This window comes from Phacochoerus africanus, chromosome 11, assembly GCF_016906955.1.
Source record: "Phacochoerus africanus isolate WHEZ1 chromosome 11, ROS_Pafr_v1, whole genome shotgun sequence".
In the NCBI taxonomy this organism is placed as follows: Eukaryota; Metazoa; Chordata; class Mammalia; order Artiodactyla; family Suidae; genus Phacochoerus; species Phacochoerus africanus.
The window spans coordinates 122,343,025-122,355,554 of record NC_062554.1 but is presented as its reverse complement, the minus strand read 5'-3'; the positions used below and the strand labels follow the sequence as shown (position 1 = coordinate 122,355,554).

The window sequence follows — 12,530 nt, the reverse complement described above, 5'->3', positions numbered from 1 at the left end:
GGCTTTGAGCATCCTTCCTCCTCTCTTCTTTACCCTCCCCTTTCCCTCTCGCTTCCAAAGTCCCTTAGAAAGAGAAGTGAAGTGAGTGGACCTCATGGTTGCCCCTTCTTCTTGCCCAGCTGCCATGCAGTGCACACACAGGGGTTTGCAGCCCCCTCAGAACCTCCTGGAAGCAGGGATTTAAAAGATCAGTCCTCTTGTTCTTATGAATCCCAATGGGATTTGTTACCAACTCGTTCCCCGAAAACAAACAAACTTGCAGAACTATAGGGTAGGCAAGGAGAGAAGGGGCCAGGTGATGAAGCAAAGGAGAAGGAATCCAGGGGAGAAGAATGGGGGGTGGGGACAGTGAGAAGAAGGGAGGCACCTACCAGTCTGCGGGACATCGGAGTCTTGTCATCCTCAGGAAGATGCTGCTCCAGGGCCAAGACGATGCAGTTGGCAATGATGGTGGCCAAGATCATGTACTCAAACGGCGTGGGACAGGAGGAGTTAAGAAAGATTCACCAATGAGAGAGGGACACAGCCTCCAAGACGGCTGTGCACACTGGTACACAACTTTATCAACCCGCATCGCGTCTGCGCCGTCTGCAAACAGGCAGGCAGGACAGTGGATGGTCCTTAGCACGTGGAACTCTGTTTCTGATTAAGCTGTGAACACAAAGCATCTTCTCCAAGACGAGTGCAGCCAATAAATAATACAATGGCCATATGGCAGACACTCCAGATACTTAAGTAAATACAGTGATAAATCCGGGAATTAACTAGGGCTGCAAATGGAAGCAGGGACGAAGGGAGGAAGACGTGTTGATGCCATTGCAGGCTTCCTAGTATCCTCAGTCTTCAAACCACTGGACTGTAATGGGATGCTTCATCAAGGATCCGTCTGTGGCTGTTCATTGCTGTCTCTGGGAATCACATCGGGAGTATCCTCCTCTAGAACCTCCGCTCAACTAAATAGAAGAAAAGCCCTTGGGAAAGGAACGGTTCTCTCCATGCGCTCCCTTCTATTTTAACATCCAGTTCAGAAACATATTTAATGGGGCCAGGAGAAGCTAGCTTTGTCCCACCTCATTTTCTCCTCAGCTTCTAATCTATAGGAAGCAGAGACACACATCAGGACTCTGCATCCTGGGCAGCAAAGTCGGGGCCTCTAGGAATCAAAGTACAAGTGAGTGGATAATGAATTCAGCTTTTTTCCTGTTACACTGTCCTGAAGACAGGTGAAGGGGCTCCCTGCGCCTTTTTGAAAAACAGAACTATGACTCCACTGCCAGCATCCTGACTCCTACAGAAAGGTTGTGCTATAAGCTCTGCTTTAAGCAGGAGGCGGGGGACAGTTAGAAAAGAGAGAGGGAAACCCCAGCCCCAGAGTCATTCTGCACATGGGATTTCATTCTCTAACTAATGTTGTGGCAAAGAGAAGCGAGTCACTGCCACTGGCTTTGCCCAGCAACCTTTGATCTGACGGCATCTGGAAACCAGGCAGGAGAGACGAGGAGTAAGGCTGCTAACAGTGGAGGGAAGGGAGGGATCTCGTCTCCCCACACATTCAGGCTGTCTGTGTAGGATTTAGGGCCCAGAGCCCTCGCTAGGGAGTACAGGAGGCGGGCGGATCATAAACGCGCCTCCTGCGGCTTCCCACCCGGATACATGCGTCAGCGAACATCAATGGTGGAGGAGCAGTCATGGCATCTCTGAGAGGGGCAGCACGCAGGGAGTCTGCAGCCAGAGGTGGTACAGGCAAGACGTGAGCTGCCCCATCAGTAACTCTGGTCCTGATGCTAGAACAGGAGGCTGCAGGAGGTGAGATGACTGCATCTGAGCCTTGAGAACTTTTCATTCTCACTAAGCAGCGCCATCTCCTCCCTCATCTCCTTGCATCTCTGAGTCACAGCCCATTCTCCAGCTGCTGGCGATGCTCCCTTCCCACGTACCCAACACAAGCACAGGACGCACACCCTAGGGACAGCTCTGCTGGCCTCCGCTGGCCTGCAGGGCTCAGCCACTGGATCTGAAAACCAGATGAGGCTCAGAGGACCTCAGAGCCAGCCTCCTGCCTCCGCACCTCACTGTGCTTGCTGAGACCCTCTCGGTCAGAGGGGAGCCTCACTACGTGAAAAGCCCCCAGTACACCTCGCCGTTCCTCCTCCTTCGATCTCTCTGGGTACCAAGCTAGGCGCCCAAGAGCTAAAACTGCCCGCAAACAGACATCAGAGATGCCCGCTTCACTTACACGTCTACTTTCTCTGGACAAGCCCCCATGCGCGGCACCCACCCATCACGGCGGCGGCGGCGGGGGGGGGGGGGTTCTCCTCCATCACATCATGGTCTCTGACCAAAGTTCTAAACAAGCACAGAATGATCAGGACCACCCCAGGACCTGGTACCGCACAGCCCTCTGAATAGGCTGCCGTGTCCGGGGCCTGGTTCAGATACCCAGAATTCCCCAGACCCCAACAGGAAAATGACGACGGGAACATGGCAAAGGTGGTGGCCCAGGAATCCGTGCCCTTTCCCGAGAACAGCCCCAGGGGATGGATGCAGACAGGGAACCGAGAGCATGACCACAAGCTGGTGACAAACGACAATAGAAGTGGAAGGCATTTACGACATATTCCTAAAATGCAGGCCATGGAATCCTAGTGCTACAGGAACTTGCAATCAGACGAATGAGGGAAAGCTGGCTTCGGTCCAGGTAAGCAGGTTCCCGCCCCCTGGCTGAGTCTGACCCCCCTCCAGCAGAGTTCTTGGAGCCTTTAATACTACTGTATGCAATGAGCACGCCCTCCCCAAAGGGGGCTGGGAACAGGACACAGCATTCCCAGGCCGCTTCACTATATAACCCTTTGTCAGAGCAACTCTCTTGAGGATGCTATTCATAGGAACATTTCTGGGAAGCCTTGATACAAAGGGCAGATGTCACTGCCAGTCCACAAGGGTTGAGGGACATGAGGGCAGTGGCTCTGACAGGAGTAAAACTCATACCCCTTCCACCTCATGCCCTGTCCTTGTTTCTAGCAAAAATGTTCAAAAAGGGTCAGACTCAGCCAGTCCTTCGCTGGAAGGGCCCCCCCGCCTGGCCCTCGCAAGCTTAGAAGGCTGCTCGGCAGGTCCAAGGAGCTCAGAATGTGCCCTGGGAAGCAGAACAGGGGACGAGCATGTTCTCATTCAAGTTGCAGATGTTGTGAGCTCTCATAGGTCTACTGGGGGTTCAGGCTTCTTCTCCTGAACACCTTACAGTGACAATCACAGACATAAAGATAAAGGAGCTCTTAGTTGCTGACCTCCAGGCAAGGCAGCTCCTGACAGCCGTGCATTTCCACCCAGCAAGGCCTGACCGGGCTGCTGCAGCCCCTCTGCACACCCCCCACTCCTCATGCCCACTGCCATACCTCATCCTCCACACCAGACAATCAAAGCATAAGCTCCCTGCCAGGAATGGTAAGCTCACCTAGCCCAGAATGTCCAGGTGCAGAGAAATGAGGCTTGTGGGGGACCATCCTTGGCAAGGTGTGGCCATTACCACCACAGGATGCTCAGGGCAGGAGAAAGGCTGAAGGGCCAGACTTTCTGTGATGGGCCAGACATCTGAATGGCTGAGAATTCATGAGGACTCAACAAATAGTACCACCTAAGGCCCAGGAGGCTAGACTCTAAGAAGAGGGTTTGGTAATTCATAGGTTCTAAGAATACCCCATGCCCAGGTCCTCCCAACCCAAATCCTCTGCCTATGGTCTGATATCTAGGGATCTGTTCAGAGCAGTGATCCTCTGGCTTAAAATTTTGAAGATCCCTTGAGAGGGATGTCCCTTCAGGACTTAAAGAGCATCTCATCCTCAGGATAAATTCATTTGTCAGGTGTAATTAAGAATCTGAGGTGAAATTTTAATGCAAATAAAGGTGAAACTCTAAAAATTCCATGTATCTATAGACTAGGTGAAAGAGAGAAGGGGAACATAGAAATTTTCGGACAGGAGAGCAGGAGAGAATAGCCAGTTCTGCCTCAGCTCTAGCTACTCCACCTTACAGCCCCTTCCTTTAATCTCACGACCACTTCTCTTTCTGAAGAAAGCACAAAAAATGAGAGCACTTGCATCTTGGTGCTTTTGTTTCCCCTGCAATGGCCTTTCTCCTCCTTTCTGGTCACATATCGCCCTTGCCTATAAAGGTGTCTCCCTGTGCCCCACAGCTCTTTGCATAGTGCAGTTTTATCATCTCTCCTTATATTGCTCTCCTCTAAGAAACTGTACCTTGAAAGCAGGGATGGTGTATCATTCATCTCATCACAGGAGGTGCTCAGTATACCTCCCAGTACACAGCAGGAGGTCACTTGGTGTTAAGCGAGGGTGTGAATGGAAGGGAAGTACCCCATCTGTAAGCAGCAGCTCCACTAAGGACCCATCACAAAGACAGGGGCTGTAGTCACTCCTACTGGCTTGGGCCCCCACCTTAGGAGCTGACTCAGGAGGGCTGCTCCTCTGAATTCCTGAAAAAGAACTTCAAGCTCCAGGCGTATGCAAAGGCTCTGCTACAGGATCTCCCAGGGGAAAAACCTGGGTTGCAAGTTATGGCCCGCAGGGTAAGCAGATGCACCTCACAGGCTAGACAAAGATGTGGCTTGGAAAAGTCAGAGGAAGTGCCATGTTGCCAAGGCCTCAAAGAACAATGCCTTTCATGAAACAGAACGGAAGTCTGCCCAGGAATGCAGTGACTCCCACCACATTCTGCACCCGACACTAAACACTTCTTGGAGAACACTTTCCCTGGGGTCTAGACTATGGTTTGAGATCTTGATTAAATGGAGCTGACGCGGAGCAGTAAGGGAGCCTGAGGGCAGGGGTTCTGCCTGACTCAGAGACGTCTGCATCCCTGCTGTCCAGCACACACTGGGCATGCCATAACAGGTTTTCAATCACTCAATTGATAATCAAATAGCATAGGAAAAACAGAGCCAGAGCTGTCTTTATAAAAGTTACCCATCCTTTCTCTACATGATACACCCATTTGAACTTTGTGTGCTGTTTACCATGTACACACATTAGCTGTGCAAAAAAAGAAAGCAACATGCATAGACGATTCCTTCAAGGTAAGAAGAAAAAAGAAAAGTTTTTTAAAGAGCCAAAAAAAAAAAAAAAAACCCTCGGTCTTGCTAGAAGGATAATGAGTTTTCTTGGGGGGTAATAGGGCTTCTTCTTTACTCCTGACACAGTGTCTGAGTGTTATAATGAGCATGTATTCACTTATAATTATAAAATCAATTACAGCAGAAATTGACACAATACTGTAAATCAACTATAATAAAAATATTTTTAAAAATCAATTAAAGCTATTATTAATCCTGCAAAAAACCACACAATACAAAAACCAAGCCCAACCTGAGGGTCAAAGAAATCCACACAGGATTTCTGAGAGGATCAAATGCAGGAGAACAAAGGGACTGGACCCAGTGAGGAAAAGGTCTTGGAAGGTCTCTGAAACCTGCAAGGATGCCTCCTCTCTGCATCTGTCTGTCGGCATGCCAAGGGCCTCATTTTCTAAACTTTCTTGGCAATCTCCCCGAACACCCCTTCACTCCTTTCTCCCTCTGAGCCCATTAATGAGGACCTGTGTCACTCCAGCTCTCCCTCTCCCGTCTCACAGCTTCAAGACAATCATTAGGGAAATGATAAAAATAGGTTCCCTTATTGATTTATCTCCTTTACCCAATGCTCCTTCCTTCGAATGGTTGACTTGTTTCCTTGGCAACACAGCTAATTTGAGCAGCACGACTTGGCCTGTACACCTGCTATTTGTTCATCTCCTTCCCAAAGCCCAGAAAGCTGGGGCAAGGGAGAGAAAGGGCTGCCCTACCGGGTACAGACAGGCTACCATGGTGGCACTGGAGCTGCTTGTCAACGGAGCCCTAGGGGCCTGGCCCAGGAGCTGAGCCCTCCCTCTGCCCACCCAGCAGAGCTGCCCCATCAATACCTCACAGGGACTGATGAGTAGGTACAGGACTAGAAAGGACCTAGGCCTCAAGCATCAGATCCCGGGTGCCCCAAAGGAAGCAGGCATCTCTATTACCATGGGGATGCTGGCCATAGGCCCCGTATGCTCTCAGCTGCCTCCTCTCAGGGCTGTGATACTCAAACACCAGGGAGACAGAATGGGCTCAGAGGGGCTGTGGGCCCACAGCGACAGGCCAGCAGATGGAATGCTATGCTCTCTCCCTGACCTCAGGCAGGCCTAAAGGAGGATGCGCTTTTGGAGGGGAGGTAGACTCTGGCCACTCAGGCATTTCCTGTACACTCCTGGGGGGTCTGCACAGTCTCAGGATCCATCTCCACCTCTCGTCTGGGGCCCAGAGCACACACTCCACAAGAAGCTCTGTCTCCTTTCCTCCTGCCCATCCCTGTCTCCTGTTTGGGCATGTCTATTTCTGAGATGGAAGACTCTCAGGAGATGGCCTGAGCATCTTTGTGGGTGTCTTTCCTCTCCTCCCTCATCCCCCCCTCCCCCCGCAAAAACGTCATTCCAGTTTTTCCTGCTGCAGTGCAGTGGGTTAAGAATCTTGTACGGCAGAAAAAGAAAAAATACATATATCATTCTAACAAGTGGAATGTAGAGGCAAAGTCAGTCATTGGAGGGGGGCTACCTAGTATGATTCCCTCAAACACAACACCAAAGGGATATCTAAATATCGGGAGTTCCTGTCGTGGCACAGCAGAAATGAATCCTACTACTAACCATGAGGTTGCGGGATCAATCCCTGGCCTTGCTCAGTGGGTTGAGGATCCGGCATTGCCGTGAGCTATGGTGTAGGTCGCAGACATGGTTCAGATCCTACGTGGCTGTGGCTGTGGCGGAGGCTGGCAGCTGCAGCTCTGATTCAACCCCGAAGCCTGGGAACTTCCATGTGCCACCAGTGTGGCCCTAGAAAGTAAAAAGAAAATTTAAAAATTAAAATAAATAAATAAATATGAACAAGAGTGAAATACTAGCTACCCAAGGCTTTTGTGCTGCTGTACGCACATGAGAAGAATCAGAATCTTCCTCAAGACCTGGAATAATAACAGCAGCTTGGCAATGGAAACCAGAGCCACCACAGCTCTCCATGCAAAAGCCACCCAGCATGGCATTTGAATCAAGCAAAATCAGGGCCACCTGTTCCCAAGGAACCAACTGAGGACTACAGAAGGATCAAAGACTAAGACGAGACATGAAGGTAAGAACCCTTTGCAAACCGTAAAGTGCTACCCAAATGCACAGTCATTTTTATTATCCTACTAAATCAATCTTCAAGCATCTGCTGTGGCTCTAAGCTTTGGGTGACGTGTCTGTTCGTGGTCAGAGCCTCTGGGAGTGGGCTGGCTGGCTGCAGCCATGGGCTGACATTGAAGAGACCCACCGCAATAAAGGATTTAAAAGAAAATTATGGTAATGGGCCTCCGGGAAGAGAGCAAAGACATTTGGCCCAGAACCTCCTGGGAATATGGAAAGCACATCCAAACATCAGTCCCCATAGGAGGATTTATGAAGCTGATGGCTCTGATGCAATCTCTCCCAGCGATGAGAAGGGACATTAATTATACCCAAGGCCAGGGCTAAGAACAGGAGGGGCTGAACTATCACAGAAGTCCAGCTCTGGCTCCATCAGACCCTGTTGGAAATGCAGTGAGATCATGCTGGTGAGATCATATACCCCCTACTACCCCGGCCTGGGCTGCAGATAACAATATATAGTCCTGGAGGGACCAGTAATCATGAAGAGACAAGACCTTGTGTCTAAAACCCAGACGTGGCTAGAGCCATCACCACCGTTTCCACAGAGTGTCTGCACCCCTCCCTAGAGGCCACATTCTCCCGGGAACAGCTGCTTCCTTGCCTTTCCACACATGCCACGTGTACAGTTCTTCAAAGCCCCACAGACCAAAAAGAAAATTAAAACCAAGCCTGTTAGGCCCAGGGCCAGCGCTCCTTCCTGGAAGGATGTTTCACCTTTTCTCCAGGTGGTGGATTAGAGTAGGAGAGAGGAAGAGGTTAAAAGATGGTGAGCCAAGAGGGCTTTCTAGCATCCCTCGGTCAGCCCGCATGGTCCTGTCCTACCCAGGCTCAGAGGTGAGAAGCCAGGTTCAGAGCTTAGCCGTGGTCTGAGGGAGCCTTGACCTAGAGGCTAATATGCTCCCGGATGGGCTCCCTCTGGACTTCTTTGATCTTGCTCCTATGGCTCACTGAGCAGGACAGAGCATCCAAAGAGTCTTCCAGAAAAGGGAATAAACAGAGAGACAGTATTCTCTGGGGTTCTGAGGGGCTACAGATACAATTTTCAGTTTCCTGAAAAACAACATTAAGCATCTGAACTTAGCAATGTATGAACCACTCTCATATCTGGGGTAGGTCACATCCTCAACTCCAGTCCTATCTCTTTTTTTCAGTCCTTATTTTTAGGTTCCCAGTCTCTCTCTCTTGGACTCATCAACAGAGTGGCATACACATGGCCATTGAAGGGCAGGAGGGCTAAACCCCTGTGCTCCTCCATATGACAATACACAGTTCTGGCTGCCAATGTGGAAATCCATCCTGTACCTCTCCCTACTTGCCCAGCCTCACGGCAGCAAAAACGCACCATCAATAAGCAGGAAAATGGGGTGGAAGGCTCTGCATACTTAGTGTTGTCCCATTTCATTATGGCCTTGCGTTCCGTGTTGGAATTTTTCTCACCACCCAACTCGACTCCAAAAAAAAAAACATAAACAAAAACCAAAAAAAAACCAGACTGAAGAACCATACCCCACTTCTTTTTTTAAAACAAAACACAACAAAAATGTATCATGTGATTTCCAGTCTTAACATCAGTTTTTTAACTTTGGTTTCCATGCTGGTGGGATGCAACCTGCCATCACCATGACAACAGCTGCCTCTGTTCAAATTCACCATCTGACAGGCAGTCCTAAACGCACCTCGCTCTCTGTCAAGAAGATGGAAATGCCATTACACCTCCTCCTCAAGACTGAAATCCTAATGAATGAAAGACAAAGGAAGCAATGTTGACAATACAGCAAAGAGGCAGAGAACCCCCCAAAGGCCTTCCATTTCCCAGTACGGTCCCACTGCTCTCGTAGGGAGGTCAATGGACTCAGTTTCTCAGAACGGAAGATCCCCAGCATTACCCTTTTGCAACGCTGGCTGTGCAGCTGCACTGAACTTTTCATAGCTTGAGACCAAAGACCTCCCATGTCCCTGGCCTCTATATAAAATGACTAAAAGGAAGTCCACATTATTGTCAACTTGGTTCACTGGTGCTGAGACCAGCTCTAGACTCAACAGAGCCCCAGTCCTAAAAGGAGGGGAGTGGGGCTTCTGCAGAATTCAGACAGCACCACTTCCCTCTCTCTTGTGCCTCAGTTACAATCACCTGGCTATGTCTTAACAAATTCACTTTTTGTGCGTCTGACTGAATCCTGGACTCAAAATGCTGTCAGTTGACACATGGTTTTGGTGATCAGGAGACAACTGATTGAATGCTACAGGGAAGGGAAGAAAGAAAAGAGGAATATCAAAAGCCTCTGGAAGGAAAACAAAACAGCGGTAGGAAAATTACCTCTTTCAGAAACCAGAATCAGTGTTTTGATGAGACACTGACGAATGAGAGCCCATCAAGCGTTCCGGCAGCCACGAGCGGTGCAGGGGAAGAATGTGGGCTGCCACCAGCACCCACACCCAGGACTGAGCCCCCTCCATGCAGAGTCACTCTGTGGAGCTCAGACGGCTCTCTGAGTGTAGAAGGAAAATGAACCGTCTTGTGTTAGAGTCCACCAATCATTTCCGAGCAAAGTTTTTGTTCTCCCTTGAAAACCTGCCACTGCACCCCCATGTTCAAAGACATCTTCTGAAGCTCCACATCTCTGGAGGAAATGCTGAAGGTACGAAAGATGCTCAACTCAGCTTGGGAAGGGATGGCGTGAGAGCCATGACAGCTGTGTTCAACTCTCTGGAGGGCTCGCTGGTCACAAGGGGCTTCCGTGTTGTCTACGTTACTCCGAAGGGCAAGGCTAAGACCACAGGGTGGAACGCCCACCCAAAGACAGACCTGGGGCAACACACAGAAGCTCCGCTATTCCACAAGGCAACGGACTATTTCATTAAATGGGAAACTAAGTGTTGTACGAACCAATGTTTAACAACCAGCTTCTCCAAAGGGAGAAAAGCTCTGATGTGTAGCATGTGCCAAGGTCGAGCATAGAAAGACTCTCTCTTTGGCCAATGTCAAGCTACCAACTTAAGAGCAATGCACGTGGAGCTGAGAAGAGATCCACGTGGCTGAAACCCACCAGCCGGGACTAGCTGGTTCCAGTGCACCCCTTATTGTCAGTTCCATGTCAGTGGGAGAACACCAAGGATACTGAGGAAGCGATGCCTGTATTTGATGGTCATTGAGCTGGATCAACCTTCCTACGCATGAGGAGTTAACAAATGGGAAAGATTTCCTCCCTTCTGGTCAGTGAGCCTTCAGTCACTTGCTCAGGGGCCTCCTGGGTCAGCACGGCTCACTCTTCCCTGAGACTCAAGTGGCCCCTTAGTGAGACTTGCCTTCACGATGTCTGAAGCATCACCCATATCATGGAAGGCTGGTACCTATGCCGCTGGATGTGTGCCAGAGGCAGCCACAGGTGAATGGTGTGCCAGCGCCATGAAACATAAGAATTAATCACCCTATTTTCTCAGGCTGAATTCTAAGAGGCCCAGAGGCCCCCTGCTGTATCACTGTAGCCTCTATGAGAGCGGAGAGGAACCCACCAAGACCCAAGATTCAAAGCACAATCCAAAGAAATCCATCAGGTAAAAGGTTCACCTCTCATTCTAGAAGATCAGATCTCACCCTGGACTGCACAGCAATCACCTGAGAGGCTTTTAAAAATCAAGGCTATAGGTATCCCATCTCTAGGAATTGTGATTTAATTTGTCTCTGCTACCATCTGGGCATCAGCATTTCTAGAAGGACCCAGGCTGATTTTAATGTGCAGTCTGGGAAAAGAACACTGCCTTTGATGCTGGAAGCCCTGACAGCTAATGGTGTCAACTCAGGGGAGATAACAAGTGAGCAAGTGGAATCAGAGAGGCACCATGGTGAGAACTGAAAGGTGGGGAGTTCCTGTGGTGGCTCAGTGGGTTAAGGACTCAATGCAGTCTCCATTGGGATGCGAGTTCAATCCCGGGCCTCGCTCAGTGGGTTAAGGAGCCAATGTTGCTGCAAGCTGCAGCACAGGTCGTGGATGTGGCTCAGATCTGGTGTGGCTGTGGCTGAGGTGTAGGCTGGTAGCTGGCCCAGGAACTTCTATGTACCCCAGGTGCAGCCATAAGATAAAGAAAAAGAAAAAAGAACTGAAACGTACCTAGAGCTCTGTTAACAAATCCAGCACACTCATTTTATAGACACAGATACTAAAACCAGAGGAGGAACAAGACTTTTCCAGAGCCAGGACTAGAAACCTCTCTGGATTCCTAAAAAGCTTAGGAACCTATTGTCAGAGCAATCAAGCACAACTCCCTGGCTTCTTGGCTCGAATGGAGGGCTTTAAAAGAAAGGGATCTTTCTATTGAGTCTGTCTCCTCCATCCCTACTTGACTGTTCTCAAGAACATATCTCTTACTGTAGAGTAAGGATGATTTACCTTTCTCAGGAGCACTGAAGAGTCTAGAAAACACTCGGCAAGGAGTGCCTGCCTGAGCATCCATTCTCCCATCTGCCAAGATGTGATCTTGCTTTACACCCCGGGTAGAAGCCCACTGCCTAGTGAGCATGACCATTGCATACAGTTCTCCAGCAACATTTTTGGGAGAAGAACACAGTAACCATTGTTCTGAATCACTGCTTCCCCGTCTCCCTGGATCTGTGCTGAAGGGCTTCTCTTGGATCTTCCTTCTCGTGTCCAGTCCTACTTTTTCTTAATTAAATCCTTTCTTATGAATCATGAGCCAGCCTCCTATTCTCCAACCCAAGAGAAACACTGAAACCATATACTTGCTAAGTAACAAAAGGATGAAAAACATCCCAGAGGAGGATGAGGGGATAGAAGGAAGATGACCAGGTAGAGAAAGTGTACTGAAGGACTTCCCGTCGTGAATCCGACTAGGAACTATTAGGTTGCGGGTTCGATCCCTGGCCTCGCTCAGTGGGTTAAGGATCCGGTATTGCCGTGAGCTGTGATGTAGGCTGGAGACATGGCTCAGATCCCGCATTGCTGTGGCTCTGGTGTAGGCCAGTAGCTACAGCTCTGATTCAACCCCTAGCCTGGGAACTTCCATATGCCACAGGAAGCAGCCCAAGACAAAAAAAAAAAAAAAGAAAGAAAGTACTGAAGAAAACAGAGGAAATGTGAGCAAAGGAGCCCTGGGTTCTAGTCCAAGCTCTGTCACTTATGAGAGACCAGTAGCAAGTCACTTAATCTCTCTGACCCTCAGCTTTCTGACAGATAAGTGGGAGTTTCTCTTGGGTCCCTATCACTCTAGGATCCTATTATGCTCTAGTGCTCATAGGTAACAGGCTG

At 49.6% G+C, this 12,530-nt stretch overlaps 1 protein-coding gene across 1 annotated transcript in view; it reads right to left on the bottom strand.

Annotated features, from left to right (window-relative positions):
- Positions 1 to 12,530, bottom strand: part of CACNA1E (calcium voltage-gated channel subunit alpha1 E) — a 312,718-nt gene that overhangs the window by 283,507 nt on the left and 16,681 nt on the right. The window contains exon 2 of the mRNA XM_047754407.1: positions 372 to 477. Coding sequence (XP_047610363.1) covers positions 372 to 477 — 106 coding nt within the window. The remainder of the gene's footprint in view (positions 1 to 371; positions 478 to 12,530) is intronic.